This window comes from Pelodiscus sinensis, chromosome 12 (assembly GCF_052426305.1).
Source record: "Pelodiscus sinensis isolate ZL-2025 chromosome 12, ASM5242630v1, whole genome shotgun sequence".
In the NCBI taxonomy this organism is placed as follows: domain Eukaryota; kingdom Metazoa; phylum Chordata; order Testudines; family Trionychidae; genus Pelodiscus; species Pelodiscus sinensis.
The window spans coordinates 21,399,606-21,413,135 of record NC_143063.1 but is presented as its reverse complement, the minus strand read 5'-3'; the positions used below and the strand labels follow the sequence as shown (position 1 = coordinate 21,413,135).

At 38.0% G+C, this 13,530-nt stretch overlaps 1 protein-coding gene across 5 annotated transcripts in view; it reads right to left on the bottom strand.

Annotated features, from left to right (window-relative positions):
• Positions 1-2,563: 2,563 nt before the first annotated feature.
• The window catches only part of LOC102450862 (uncharacterized), a 38,063-nt gene continuing 27,096 nt past the window's right edge, over positions 2,564-13,530 (bottom strand). For 4 of the 5 annotated variants that reach the window (XM_075940241.2, XM_075940239.2, XM_075940240.2 and 1 more), the window contains 6 exons: positions 12,355-12,481; positions 9,318-9,517; positions 8,177-8,452; positions 7,249-7,467; positions 4,231-4,368; positions 2,564-2,933 (listed from right to left, as the gene is read on the bottom strand). In XM_075940241.2, coding sequence (XP_075796356.1) covers positions 2,872-2,933; positions 4,231-4,368; positions 7,249-7,467; positions 8,177-8,452; positions 9,318-9,517; positions 12,355-12,481 — 1,022 coding nt within the window. In that variant the 3' untranslated portion in view covers positions 2,564-2,871. The remainder of the gene's footprint in view (positions 2,934-4,230; positions 4,369-7,248; positions 7,468-8,176; positions 8,453-9,317; positions 9,518-12,354; positions 12,482-13,530) is intronic. The other variant, XM_075940243.2, reaches the window with a different exon arrangement.

The window sequence follows — 13,530 nt, the reverse complement described above, 5'->3', positions numbered from 1 at the left end:
GTTTATAGTGCTATCAGTATGGGGCCAACAGTGGGCTGGTGTGTAGGAAGGACTGCAGGGTGCACTTTGGGAGGTAATTTGGGTCCTGGATGGTGCTTGGGGCAGAGATTGGAGCACAGAAGGTGATGGGGCTGCAGATGTGAGAGGGCGCTCACATCCACCAGCCCCCACAAGTAGCTCTCTGTCCTGGCTGTTGTTGACAGAGGCCTGGCTAGGCGGCTCTGCAAAACACAGTGCCTCCAACTTCCCATTTCTGAGTACTGACTCTGCAGCTTCCAGCCCATTGGCCAAGAACTACAGCCAATGGGAGCGGCAGAGCACAGCATCTACAGATGGAGGCAACATGACTCCCGGCCTGCAGAAGAGCTGCCTGGCCACGCCTCTGGTCGGAACAGCAGGGATGGGGAGCCGTTTGCAGGCACCACTAGAGATGGATATCCTCTGACCCAGCATTCTGAGGCCTCATGTACCCCACCTCCCTAACCCAGCCTATGCCCCACAGGTCATCTCCCATCAATCCCACACTCCAAACCCCTTTGTCTTCATTAACCGGCATCTTTAATTTACTGGGGTGCACACACATTCCCCCAGCATGCTGCATAAAATGGCTTTTACTGTATTAATGTTCAAAGCTCCATGTTAGCAGGCAGATAAACACACAGGTAGAAACTATATGGCCTACAGTTATTTCAGATGACCTGTGATAGCAGCTTGCTTACTGACAAGAGCTTTGAAACCCATAGCTATTCAGAAAAAACAAACAAGTTAGGGTAAGATTTGGTTAAAGAATAAGTTACAGGCAGACACACAATTTAGTTTTGAATAAAGGTTTGTTATCTGACAACTAGTTCTTAATTCAGGGTGATCAAAAAATTAGCTCACGTGGAGCCACCTCCTCCATCCCTTTGCTGCCTCCCACAGAGCCGGTTCAAGGGGCAAAGCCCATTGAAAAACCTGCTGCCCACTGGCACCAGCTTCACAGAGCTGCCTTCCCCCCATGCTGCTGCCACTCCCAGAGGCAGCAATGTGGAGGCAGCTGCACGGGGTACAGGGAGCTCCCTGGGAGTGAACTGGCTACCAACCCTGTCACCAGTGACTATAGAATAATTGTGTAACCAATAATATTGGGTGTGGTTACATGATTATTCAATTAAACGATATAGAAAATCCCTAGTTTGTGTTGCAGACTGTACTTTGCAGTGGCTTTGCTGAACGGAGACTTATAGGTGGGTACTTAACTAAAGTTAAATAAATGTGTTTGTTGAAAAGCAAATTATGACAGAGCTGACCCACTAAATTCTGTCTACTATGGTAAGAAAATTGTACTGTAGTTTTGCAAGGTTCTAATTGAGCAAATGCTCCGCACTCTGACATGGAGTAAAAACACTCAAAAGTCACTACAAATATGCCAGTGAAATGCCTACAAAAAGATTACAGAACTATTATGTTAATAAAACATGCACATTAGTCAGAGTCGCTTTAGCACAATGCGTTAAGACTTGAAAATCTTGCATCCATAGAAAGATTAAGAAACATTATAACACACATCTGACAAAGTTTACATAAAAGAAAGAATTCTCCAGGTTAATTCCTATTCTTAGAAAGGCACACCAATTCATAAAGTCATGTTTCTATCTGAAAAAGCATTTTTGTCATCATCACGAGTGATACTTATGATTAGTATATAACTGAAATGTTAAAGAAGTCTTTTCAGTTCTAACCTGCATATGTCCGAAATTTAGCTCCTGAGCTAGCTGATTGTTTTTACTGTATTGCTGTTTTTACTGTATTGCTATTTTCTCCTTTTGTTTGTGTTTTCTCCTGTTTGTTTGTTTGTGTTTTTCATAAAGGAGAGAAAAAATAAACCCACAACTAAAAAACAAAAACATGGGGATAGTATTGTAATTCAGAACTTACACACTAGGTGGGTAACTGGATGCTGAACAGTTTTTGGCAAGTCAGTTATTTTCTGAGACAACTTACATGGAATGGAGAATGGCTGTACACAATTTTTTAAAACGTTTTACAAAATGGAACTGCATAGCAGTAAATTAAGGAGTTAAATCTGGTACATTACTGGTTTGTGTAGAACATTAATGTCCTTAATTGTACCTGGCAGAGTACAATTAGTACAGCATTTTTCTTAATCCTTTCACATTTTATCATTAACTTTAAGTTACAATAGAAATTGAAAGACCCACATTCCAACACATTAAAGACATAAGATATCACAGCATAATATAGTAATCAACACAAGCTCTCATTTCAAAAATATTAGAAGTCAGCTAAGCAAGTGACATACTGAATAAGAGTTGAGATATGGCCATGGTGTATTCACCTTTGCTCAAAGATGCAAGGAGAGTAGAAGCAACACTTCTGTATTAGTGAAAAATACAAAATCCTAACAATCTATGGACAGCTCACATTTAAAAAAAAAAAAAACACACACCTATCTACGCCTTCCCAGCACCATACTGATATTACGTCTGACTGGGTCTACTTATCTTTCTAAAATAATTATATGGAAGATTTAGGCAAAACTTAACCACAAAAGAATCAGTGATGAGTTGTATAAAACAAGTAGTTTATTTTGTGACAATATTTATTTAAACAACTTCTAATTTATACGATCATGAATCTACAACACTGACTTTCCACAAATACATATTGTGTTTGAACAGAAGAGCCTCCTGAAATTTAAAAAAGTTCCCATAGGAATGTGTATAACAGAAAATGAGATACATTGAAGTTTCTCTGGGTGTACAGACACTAGCAATACAAGTTTTTCATGCTCTCTGCCATCTTGGAAGAGGAATGCCACCATCATGTTTAGTGTGTTCCATTATTAGTCATGGCTTCTCTGATGTCTTCTCAGTTAAGCAAAGGCTTTGGTTTAGTTGCCCGTTGGTGCTGCACAGGTTTAACATGAACAGCTGTTACAAAAATAAAAATAAAAAGAGTAAGTCTGTTTTCTAAGTTACTGTAAAGAACTTCAGAGGGGTAGATGCATTAGTCTGTAACCGGAAAAACTTAACAATGAATCGTTAAGCCGCCAATTGGTTAGGACTAGCCCTGCCTCTAACTTTCCCACTACTAAGGCATCTGCTCTCAGATTTAAGATCAACTGTTCATACCCTTGAAGTCACATCAGACTCCAGGCTAAAAATCTCAGCCAAAAACCACTTCTTCCACATGTGACTCGTCAGAAGAGATTGCACCCCAACCCTTTGAATATGGCCACAGAGATCAATATATTGATCTTGCTTTATTATTTACATTCCTATACAGGAACAAAACCCACTCCTGAATGAAAAGGCTCTAACACAGGGGTGGGCAAAAGGGCCTCCGCGGGCCAAATCCAGCCCGCCAAGCGGGTTGATCTGGCCCAAGGAGGCCCTGCTGCTTCCCCGCTCCCAGACCTCAGGAAAGAGGCTTCACATGCTCCCCCCAACCTTAGGCCCTGATTGGCCTGGGAAGCGCAAAGCCTCTTCCTGCCCTACCCCCACCCTGTGAGGAGCATGTGGCACTCTGAAGTGCCGTATGCTGCTCGCAGGGCGGGAGGAGACACCACACGCTCCCCCGCCCCCAAGCCCTGATTGGCCTGGGAGCAGGAGAAGAGCGCAAAGAGTACATATTTAAAAGGAATCTCTACTATGGCATCTTTTAAAAGTTTCCACGCGGCTTGTGTAGTGCTTGCTTTTGGCATTATACCTTTTAATTTCTCTTCAACTAACTTCATTTTTGTGTAGCTCCCCTTTCTGAAATTAACATCTACCATGATGGTGGACTTCTGCAGCGTCTTCACTCCTCCCAGAGATGTTAAATTTTTGTGTTATGGTCACTATTACCAAGCAGTTCAGCTATATTGACTTCTTGGATCAGATCATGTGATCCACTTGGTACAAACAAATGGAAACGTTGTATTAAAACACAATCTAATTAGTACCAAGTTTTCCTGATTCTTTGTGTTGCTCTCACACTAATTTGCAATCATATATACAAAACAAACATATTCTTCATTAGCTTTTTAAAGGAAGATCATTGCATTTTTCATTGGAAATGTCAAATAAGTCTTTTAGTTAGGAGAGAAAATCTGGCTGGATAGCATCAGAAAGCTTTTAGCTACAAGTGTTATATAAACTACAGATTTAAACTTTTCCAAAAAAAGCAAAGTGACTGGTCTCAAAATATTAGTGATTCTAAGATTCTACAAAGCTTGCCCATTCTCACCAGGTGTTGGCAAAAGGCCAGGTTTTTCCCCAAGCAGTGGCCGTTTTGCAGGCAGATGCGGAGAGTATCCTAGAAGACCAGGTCTTTTAGCAGGTGCTGCTAGAAGAGGTGGAGGTTTACCCTTTGCACTGGATATCCCTGTTTGGAAATTAGAGGCTTTTTATTTTTAATAAGAACAACATATAATTTCTTTGAGCAAGATACCCACATTTTCTATGTAAACAGATTTTAAATAACAATATCTGATCATAACTTAAAGCAAGGTAAGAATTTGGTTGTGCCAGGAAAATGGGATATGCCTGGAATGGGATTGCTTCTCATAAAACCATACAGAAAAAGACTCACCAGGCATGTACAAAGGGGGTGGCTGGGGGTGTCCCCGCTCCTCTCTGGGACTGTCCCAGCCCTGAAACTCCCATCCCCTACACACCCTTGAGAGAGGTATGGGGAGAGGGGGTCTAAAGCTCCTTCGCCCAGATTTGCTAACTGTTCCCCCTCGTCAGGAGAAGAGCACAGTTTGCTGAATTCCTCACTCTGGATGGGGAGCGCAGGGCATAGGTGAACTGTGGATTAGCTCTTGCCCCCTGAAGGGACAGGAAGGGAAAGAGCCAGAAGACCTGGCATGAATCTTGGAAGGGAGGCCTGCCACCCCGTCACCCTCCTTCCCGCCCCACACAGTCACCTCCTCATCCACCAGCCTTGACTCCTGCACCCCTTACACCTCCAGCCTCCTGTCCTGAGCCCCTCCTTAAGGGCCCGAGCAACACCAGATAAGTGTGCTAGTCAAATATATTTGACAAAACCCTAGGCAGACTTAACTTCTTTAACATAGCACTTCAAGACACCAGTTGCAATGCAAATTTGTACCTAGCATCAGGCCTGTGGCTGAAGACTCAGATCATGTACGCATCAAATTATGAATATATGAAAATTCTGTCTAATGCTAACATTAAGCTAACCTGAATTCCCAATAACTGTTAATAAGCACCCCAATTTCAATTTAAAAACAACAAGCATTTAATTTTAAATTAACACAACATAGGCTTACGCAACAGTCTTAAGCATCTAGGGGTACATCTATGCTGCACACTTATATCGGAATAAGCTATTTCAGAAGAAATACTCTGAAATAGCATCTTTTGAAATAGCGCGTCTACATGACAGGGAATCCTTGAAATTAGTCCGAGGCAGGCTCCCCTAATGTGAATTCATTACATTGATTTAGAGCCCCCAGAAGCAGTAGGGAGTAATTACTTTGAATGGCCCTGGGGAGAAGCTATTTTGAAATAGAAGTAGTGGAACGTCCACACTACGGCTATTTCAAAATAATTTCAGAAGAGGTGTTATTCCTCATGGAATGAGGGTTCCAGAACTCAGAACTCGGAAACCATCCATTATTTCGAATTTCTTTCAAAATAATGGATTTGCTGTATAGACGCTCACATTGTTATTTTGAAATAATGGACATTATTCCAAAATAAGGCTGTTGTACAGACGCACCCTAGGAGAATTCATTGTTGAAAACCTGAACTGCTCTCACTGTCCCAGATGCCCTTTAATATTCTATAAGCTTTTGTAAATTAAATTAATTCTTTCACTAGAGCTTAACTTTGGCAATTGACGGGGGGGGGGGGGGGGGAAGCCTTCCCAATGGAAAAAAGCTTTTGGTCAGGTGTTTGCCTCAATCCACATCAGCTTCAAAGGCTACAAGGACAGTAAGAGAATTTAATTAAGATTAAAAGCATGAAAGATCCTAACACCCTTAAGTATCTATGCTTCTATAATATTACAGAAGATTCATTTTTGACAGGAATAGAACAATTGTTTTTCTCTACCTTCCTATCACATCCTGGAAAGTTTGCTATAAAAGGCAATAAAGGTTAAAAACATCCAACTTGAACTATTGTGGCTTTTTTTATTTAATACTAAATTCAATATAAACTCCCATGGATTCAGTTTCTGGTACTATAGTTTCAAGCTCAAAGTAAAAAATCACTACATGTGCTTTTCACCAATGTGGAGACTCTAGGAACACAAGATGACCAGGGACAGTAGCCACAGACAATCACAAGTACGACGTTTTATCTGCACTACAAGTTTTATTAAAGCAATAAGTTACCTATGCATATATAAATCCCACAAAATCCATGCAATGACTAAGACTGTCGTCATACTCACACCCTAGATATTCTAGGGTCCAACGCACTTTTTAACAGATGATCATTGAGGGTCTTTCAACTTTTACCCAACCAGGAAACATCTTTTATAGAATTGTTCCACATGCATATCCATGAGGGTTTCAAACCTCTTTTTCCTTATATGTACATGAATATCTCATGAATATCAGGGTGCCCCATTTTACATAGATTATTTCTAAGTTCTTCTTACTCTCATTAGCATCTACACACAACATACAACTTGTGATCAGGACATGATGTTCCATGATGTTACAATCAGATATTTTATGGACTTGACCAATACACTGTAGTCTATTTCAGTTTGCTGTAACATCGCCTATTGTTGCATCTGCTGCAGTAATCTTGTGACCTTATGGCATTGGGTTATTCCTACATCACCCATTCATGTCAACGATTCTGAAGCGAATTACAGCCCTCAGCCTATAGGCCTTCCATTCCAGCCCTCAGCCTATAGGCCTTCCATTCCAGCCTTGTTTTACTTATCACACTTCTATAACTCTACAATTTAGGTCAATTTAGCATACATTGATTATACGTGAAGTACTATATGAACTGACCATAAAAACCAAAACACACCATAATGATACATGGATGACAAAATAAATTAATTGGCTACACTATTTAATTACCACCCTCAATATTTGTAAAGGAGCTAAAAAAATTAGTCAATCTCACTCACATTATTTTACTTTCCATAATGATTATAATATTGCTGTTACATTTTTAGGAGCAAATCAGTCATGAAAAAGTTCAAAGTAGTAAATTAGACTTCAAAATATAAAATTTGACACAGGAGGAAGTTACAACAATTGTTACTAACCCGGTGTTGGAAGAAGAGCTCCTGACGGCCTATCACCCAACAATGAAGGTTTAGCTGGAGAAAGGAGCGACTGGCCTAAAAGAACATTCCTGTTGGGTGTTGGCAGAAGAGGTGGAGGTTTACTTAAGGTATGTGTGGCAGTGCTTGTACTTGGCATCATGTTTCCTTGATACAATGAGTCTTCAACTTGAGTTGAAGGATCACTTCGTTCAACAAGGGCTAGTTTAAGAAAACAACAAACAACAACGTAAGTAATTCTTAAGAGCACAGCTTTATGAAGACTGCATAACCTATAATGGCAAGATTATTTCTAATTATCAACCCCTTAGCCTAGAGGTTCAAGAAGTCTCTGTAGGACTGCTCCTATGGATCCAGAGAACACCAGAATATCTTTCCAAAATACATGTTTTCTGCAATTTATGCAAGTTTGTTGGTTTGTTTTATCTGTTAAAATTGTTCTGCTGAATTTCTCTTGAATACTTTGCAAAATTTATATAATGGTTGAAATAATGTTTATCATCAAACCAGATGTGAAATTCTGCACAATGGCTTCTTCTATGTGACTTTAATTTAGAATGCTTTTATACGTGTATGTTATTATCAAAACTTAAAGGTGTAATGTTAAAAGAAGTGCTACAAAAATTTACTTGTAACAATGAAGCTTAAGGGAGAGTGATTACCCAGTAGGGGGCTTGGATATAAATATTTAAGTGTTGGATGTGTAACCATATCTAGAGGGAATATATATATGACTTTAGGATAAATATACACGTGCTTTAATATACATTGACATGTACAAGTGGGCTTTTGACCTTCATCTATATTAATAGACTATTTATGTGGAATGTACCTGAGAGCTAGATTTGTAACAGTTCGATTTAAAAATATGTGTAAAGCTGTATTTTTTTGGGGAAAAAAGCATGAATACCTTCAAGCTCATCTTTCCTCGTCTTCAGGTAGTCACTTACTGAGTTCAACTCCTCACGATATAAATATTTTCCCTCACTTAACAGAAAGAGGAGATGTCTAATGGCTAGAGGCACACTGTAACTCCCATTGAGCTCCCGTTCTATGTAGTCATCCGCCAGATCAGCTGCTTTGTGTGAAACTGCGGTACGCTCCTGCTGCTCACGCTCAGCAAAAATTTTCCCAAATGCTTTAACTACGAGAGCCAATGCATCCTCCATGGGCATATTACGGTGTACTACAGAGAAGAGAGATAGCTTGCTTTATCAGTCTTGTGTTCCCATCTACTTGACACATTTATAAAAAGACAAAAACAGTGCTATTAAGTCTGTGTGTAATTCAATAGGATGAAATTTAAATGGTTTCTGTTTCAGGATTAACAGGGTTACCCTGTAATTACAAAGGTTAGTTTGATTCAACACAACTATGTGCAATGTTACTTAACTACAAATTAAATTTAAAAAGTTGCCCAATTAAAAGATACTGCGCACTTGTCAACTTAATTTAAGCTTGGGCTATAAAGATTCTTGATTTTACCCTTGAACAGTAAAGTAAGAGGAAAAGTAGTATTAGCACAGACTTACTACTTGAATTCAAAACAAATTTTACCTGAATGGAGGAACAGGACAGTTAGATATTTTTAATTTAAAGAGAAAGTACCTTTATAATAATGTCTAGAACACTTGTGTTTTTGTTAAAAGGGAAAGATGTGACATATGAAGATAAATGTTTGAAAACCGAAGACTTAAAATAGATGGATTTTAACTTGATCCATCTATATAGCTGTAAGAGAAGAATGTGAACTGTAATCATGTTATTTATATATAATGCCTTACTATTACTTACTATGCTTAACAGCTTTTGTTGCCTATGTCATGCCATTTATGAAAAAAATTCAGGGCAGATGGATGTGTGTTTTGTGAATTATTGGAAATTAATTCAATGAAGTATTTACAAATCAACACATCTTAACTTGGTAAAAAAATCTGACCTAGAAGTGTAATGTGTCAGTATTAAATATTTTAACATGTTCAAAGAAAATTAAATTGCAGTTTTGAATGGGGACTATTTTAAGTGACATTTCTACATGAAGCTAAACTTACTTTTGATAGACTCATGAAGCATGATTACGGTGCAAGAGGAAAGTGCTACATTTGACTGTTCAACAAGAATACAAAATGGGGAACCATCATTTTTAACTTCTTGGAGGGCGCGTGTGAGACCCAACTCAGATGTAAGGTATATCATTTCCACCACAAGGCCATGATCCTGCAACCGATGGCCTATGACTGTTGCATATTCCCTTAAAGAAAAAAAAGAGGCTGGTTATTTTACAAATAAAAGTCTGTGTCATTGTTGTTGCCATGCTGTAGTTCATGTTTTGTATGTTCTCAGTTACAGGTAACAATTCTAGTTATGTGACGTGTAAGAAAGAAACAGTTTTCGTTCCACAAATGGAATGTTCCCTAAATCAGATAAGCTCTTTTAGATGACAAAAATGCAGATTAAGAAGTACATATACCAACAATTTTAGAAAAAAAGTCTCGGTGTTCTATTGTTTAGAAATGTGATCCTTTCATAGAGGGACATTTTTAATTGAGGATCCCTATGTGGTCATGTATTTAGTGCTATTTTTGGAAAGTATGTGCATATATTATTACACTAGTGATTGAAAGTATTTATATTTAGTTTTTATTTATTCTAATTCATCTATATATCACAGATAGTCAAATACATTCAATTAAAATTTGACTTTTTTTAGCATAAATTGTTATGACTGGTATTAGTGTAAGCCTTTTAATTGCATTAACTAGTTGGCTTTTTAAAAAGAAAAAAGTGTGAGGAAAAAAAGGAAAGGCGTTGAGAATTAGGCTTAAAGGGCATTTATGCTTAGCAAATGTATAGCACACATTATACTACATGTACTCTGCTCTATGTGTAACTTCTGAGGGCTTGTCTACATTAGCAAGTTATTGCATTGTAACTGTCTTGGTCAAGGGTGATAAAACACACATGCACACACACCCCTGAGCACAGCAAGTTACAGCACTATAAACAACAATGTAAACAGGCCCCTCGTGGAAGTGGTTTACCCAGAGCACGGGTGCTGTTACCACACTGTCATGCTTGGCAATGTAGACAAAACCTGAGTCTTATCTGTTTATTTTACAGTTGAAAGTTTATTAGTGTTAACACCAGGGAAGCAATAGGACAGGGGAAGCCTTGTTCATTCTGGCTTCATCAGAATTGTTAGCTTACATTCAATAACATAATATACATAAGAGAAAAACACAGATAACTTTGTACCATGTGGTACAGACTATTTTGGCAGTTAGGAAGATGTTACTTTAATATGTAAATTAAGTATTGATGTGAAAGCAAGTGAAGAAAAATGGAGAGCAAGATGTCAATTTTACACAGTTATTTTTAACTGAATCAAAAGTATACTTTTACAAACTGCTTACAGAATCGAGTGTTATCACTGCGCGATATAACCAGTATTATCTGGTGACTCAACAAGCCAATCTAAGTTGTTCCTTCAGACAAAGCTATAGTTATGGCAGTGTTTTCACCATAATTGCAAGTCTTTCCACTACTGAATACAGAACATCCATTTCACTGAGCACTGACTCTTGACATGTTATGCAGGGTACTGACAGTGCATTTGCCAAGTGCATTTGAAGTGATCACCTATTATAACATCTTTCAGATGGTGTCACGAATTAAGAGATGATGAAAACCTCTACTGTAATTCAAGTAACATCTGAATATCAAAAGACTAACATGTCAGATGGAGGGAAGAAAGAAAGGGGATTAAGGTAACATTTATAGCTACAGAATCCAATATTCAAAAGAGAGCAGCAGTATCAGCACTGCTTTAGACTGATGAATTTGTTGATTCACTTACTAGACGTTGTATAAAAGTGTAAAAAGTATAATAAATCATCCACAAGTAGTCTCTAAGGTGCTGAAAGACTATTCGTTGTTTAAGTTTTCCAAGTTTCCATGCAGTTAGTCCATTTGAAAACAAGCGTATTGGTAATTAATTTTGTACTAGACACTAAATATAAGTACATTTATTTTCTTATTGAAACAGAGGGAAGGGAGAAAGGAAATAAATAGCATTTAATTGGTGATACTGACCATTAATGAAACATCAATACTAAATTTAAGCTTTCTTGAACCAATCCTCCTTCCTCCCCTCAAATAAAATCTATTCTGAATGCATCAATGATTGCCAAGACCTCCATAATGAAGTTGATCCTGGTCATCTCTATGAGATGGACAATTGTGATATGAAAGTTAATAGTGTATGATAACCAAGAAGAAATCTCTCTGCATTCTACTTCATGTAATGTTCCTGTGTTGCCAAATATGTAATTTCAAGCCTTTATACAGTTGTTAGAAAATTACATTGAATCTTTAAATAGAAAGTGTAAGGTTTCACTATGCACATTTCACTACTCACAAGGATTAATCTGGAAGAAAACAAAAGTTACTTAACATGAAAAAAGCCTAAAAGGTTTGCTTTCAGTTTAAAGGGAGGCTACACTTAAAATTTTTAGAACGGTTTAGTGTTTGTTTTTTTGCTGTAATCACCATTTAACAGACCAAAAGATTAAAGAAAAAACATACTTGAGTTTGTGCATTTGATAGTGCCTTATATTATAGCTAGTTCCCCTATTGTATATGTGGATCTTTCATTTGGCAGCTACAGAGAAAAATGTAAAATACTAAAAATTGTTGAGATGACTCAAGGACAGGTGTAGGATCTGAACTTACTTTTAACATTTTATATAGATTAGATTTCATGGTTTCTAAAAAAGTGTTTCTACTACTAAATGTTAAAATATAAGCAACAGTAAGAGTTAACTAAGAGTTAATTTGCTTTAGAAATATCTTAAAGTTCTTCTGTGTGCCCCCATGTATACTTAATATACTCACTGGCCTGGGAGATGCATAACAATTTTAAATACTTAAGCAAAAACTAAATAGAATTATGTTAAGGAACTTCAGAGAGAAAAAAGTAGGCTTAACATTCAAATATTACCTACATCCTCAGTTCTGAGAGAATATCATCGTCAACTGAGTATCTTAACTGAAAACATAAAACATCTCATTTTTTAATTAGAAACCTACGTTTGTTCCTTGCTGATGGCTACAATGATACAGTCAGAAGGTCTTTCTTTATCATACTCTTTTTGTATCTGCTGGTAAAACTGCATGTATAGCTTCTCCCTGCGACCATCCCTGGTATAGTCATCCTCTAAAATCAAAGAACAAATTGATTAAAAAGTAACAGTGACTGGTACCATTACTGGAGCATCAGGTTTCTTTCCCATTCTATTTCCACAATACTTAATTGAGAAGTCCACTAAAAACTGAATTGATCTTGGACACATAGCAAGACACAAGGAATGTGATTTAACTAGGAAGCAACTTAACTAACAACTGAGAATTATCCAGTAATAACTCATTTTTTGTATGTCACCCTTCCTTCCTAAATCTGTTCTACATGATAAAGACTGTCTTGAGACCTCTACTTCAAACCTGATCCCAGTCCACTGTTAGGATCCTATTACCACCCCTCATAAAACGCTGGGGAGGAAAGGGGGCTGATTTCTCACTCTATGAAGTATTTGGGGGCCCAACCCTATTCCACACCTTCTTTAGGTTACTTTCCCTAAATCTACTTCCAACTCTGGTTCATTAAAGAACCAGACTTCTATTAAAAAAGTACCTGCACTGGAAACACGCTACCAGGAGGAGACAGCAATTAGCTGGGCTACTTCCCCTCATCCCCAACCAGGTTCCCATATGTTAACAACTCCTTCCCTAATATTGGCCAAAAATATATTCAGTCTCTGTCAGGGTATTTCCTGAGGAGCCCAGATAACCCATTTTATTGTGTAAGTGTGATCAGTTCTGATTTACACATTTTCTAGCCTCATGAACATGCAGCAGCCTAGTGACTCTCTACTATAATCTCTGCTGAAAGACTTCAAATTGCAATTGCTCATAGGAAAAGGTTCTGCCCTCTCTTTGCCCTAGTTATTAAAGCAATCTTCTCACAAGATTCCCAAATTGTTTTTGCCTCGTCCTTTGTTACCAAAAATGGTAAGTAGATATCAGCTAATCTTGGAGCATGTGTCTTCTTCCATGCAGTTATCCCCTCACCACTGTGAGCCTTCTGGGCAACTGGCTTCCCACTTCTAAGCCCAGTGAACAATATTTGGGCCCACAGATCCAAACATCATCTCTTGTAACCCGCTTCCTTGATACAGAAAACTAGGTATGCAGCAAAACATAGAACAT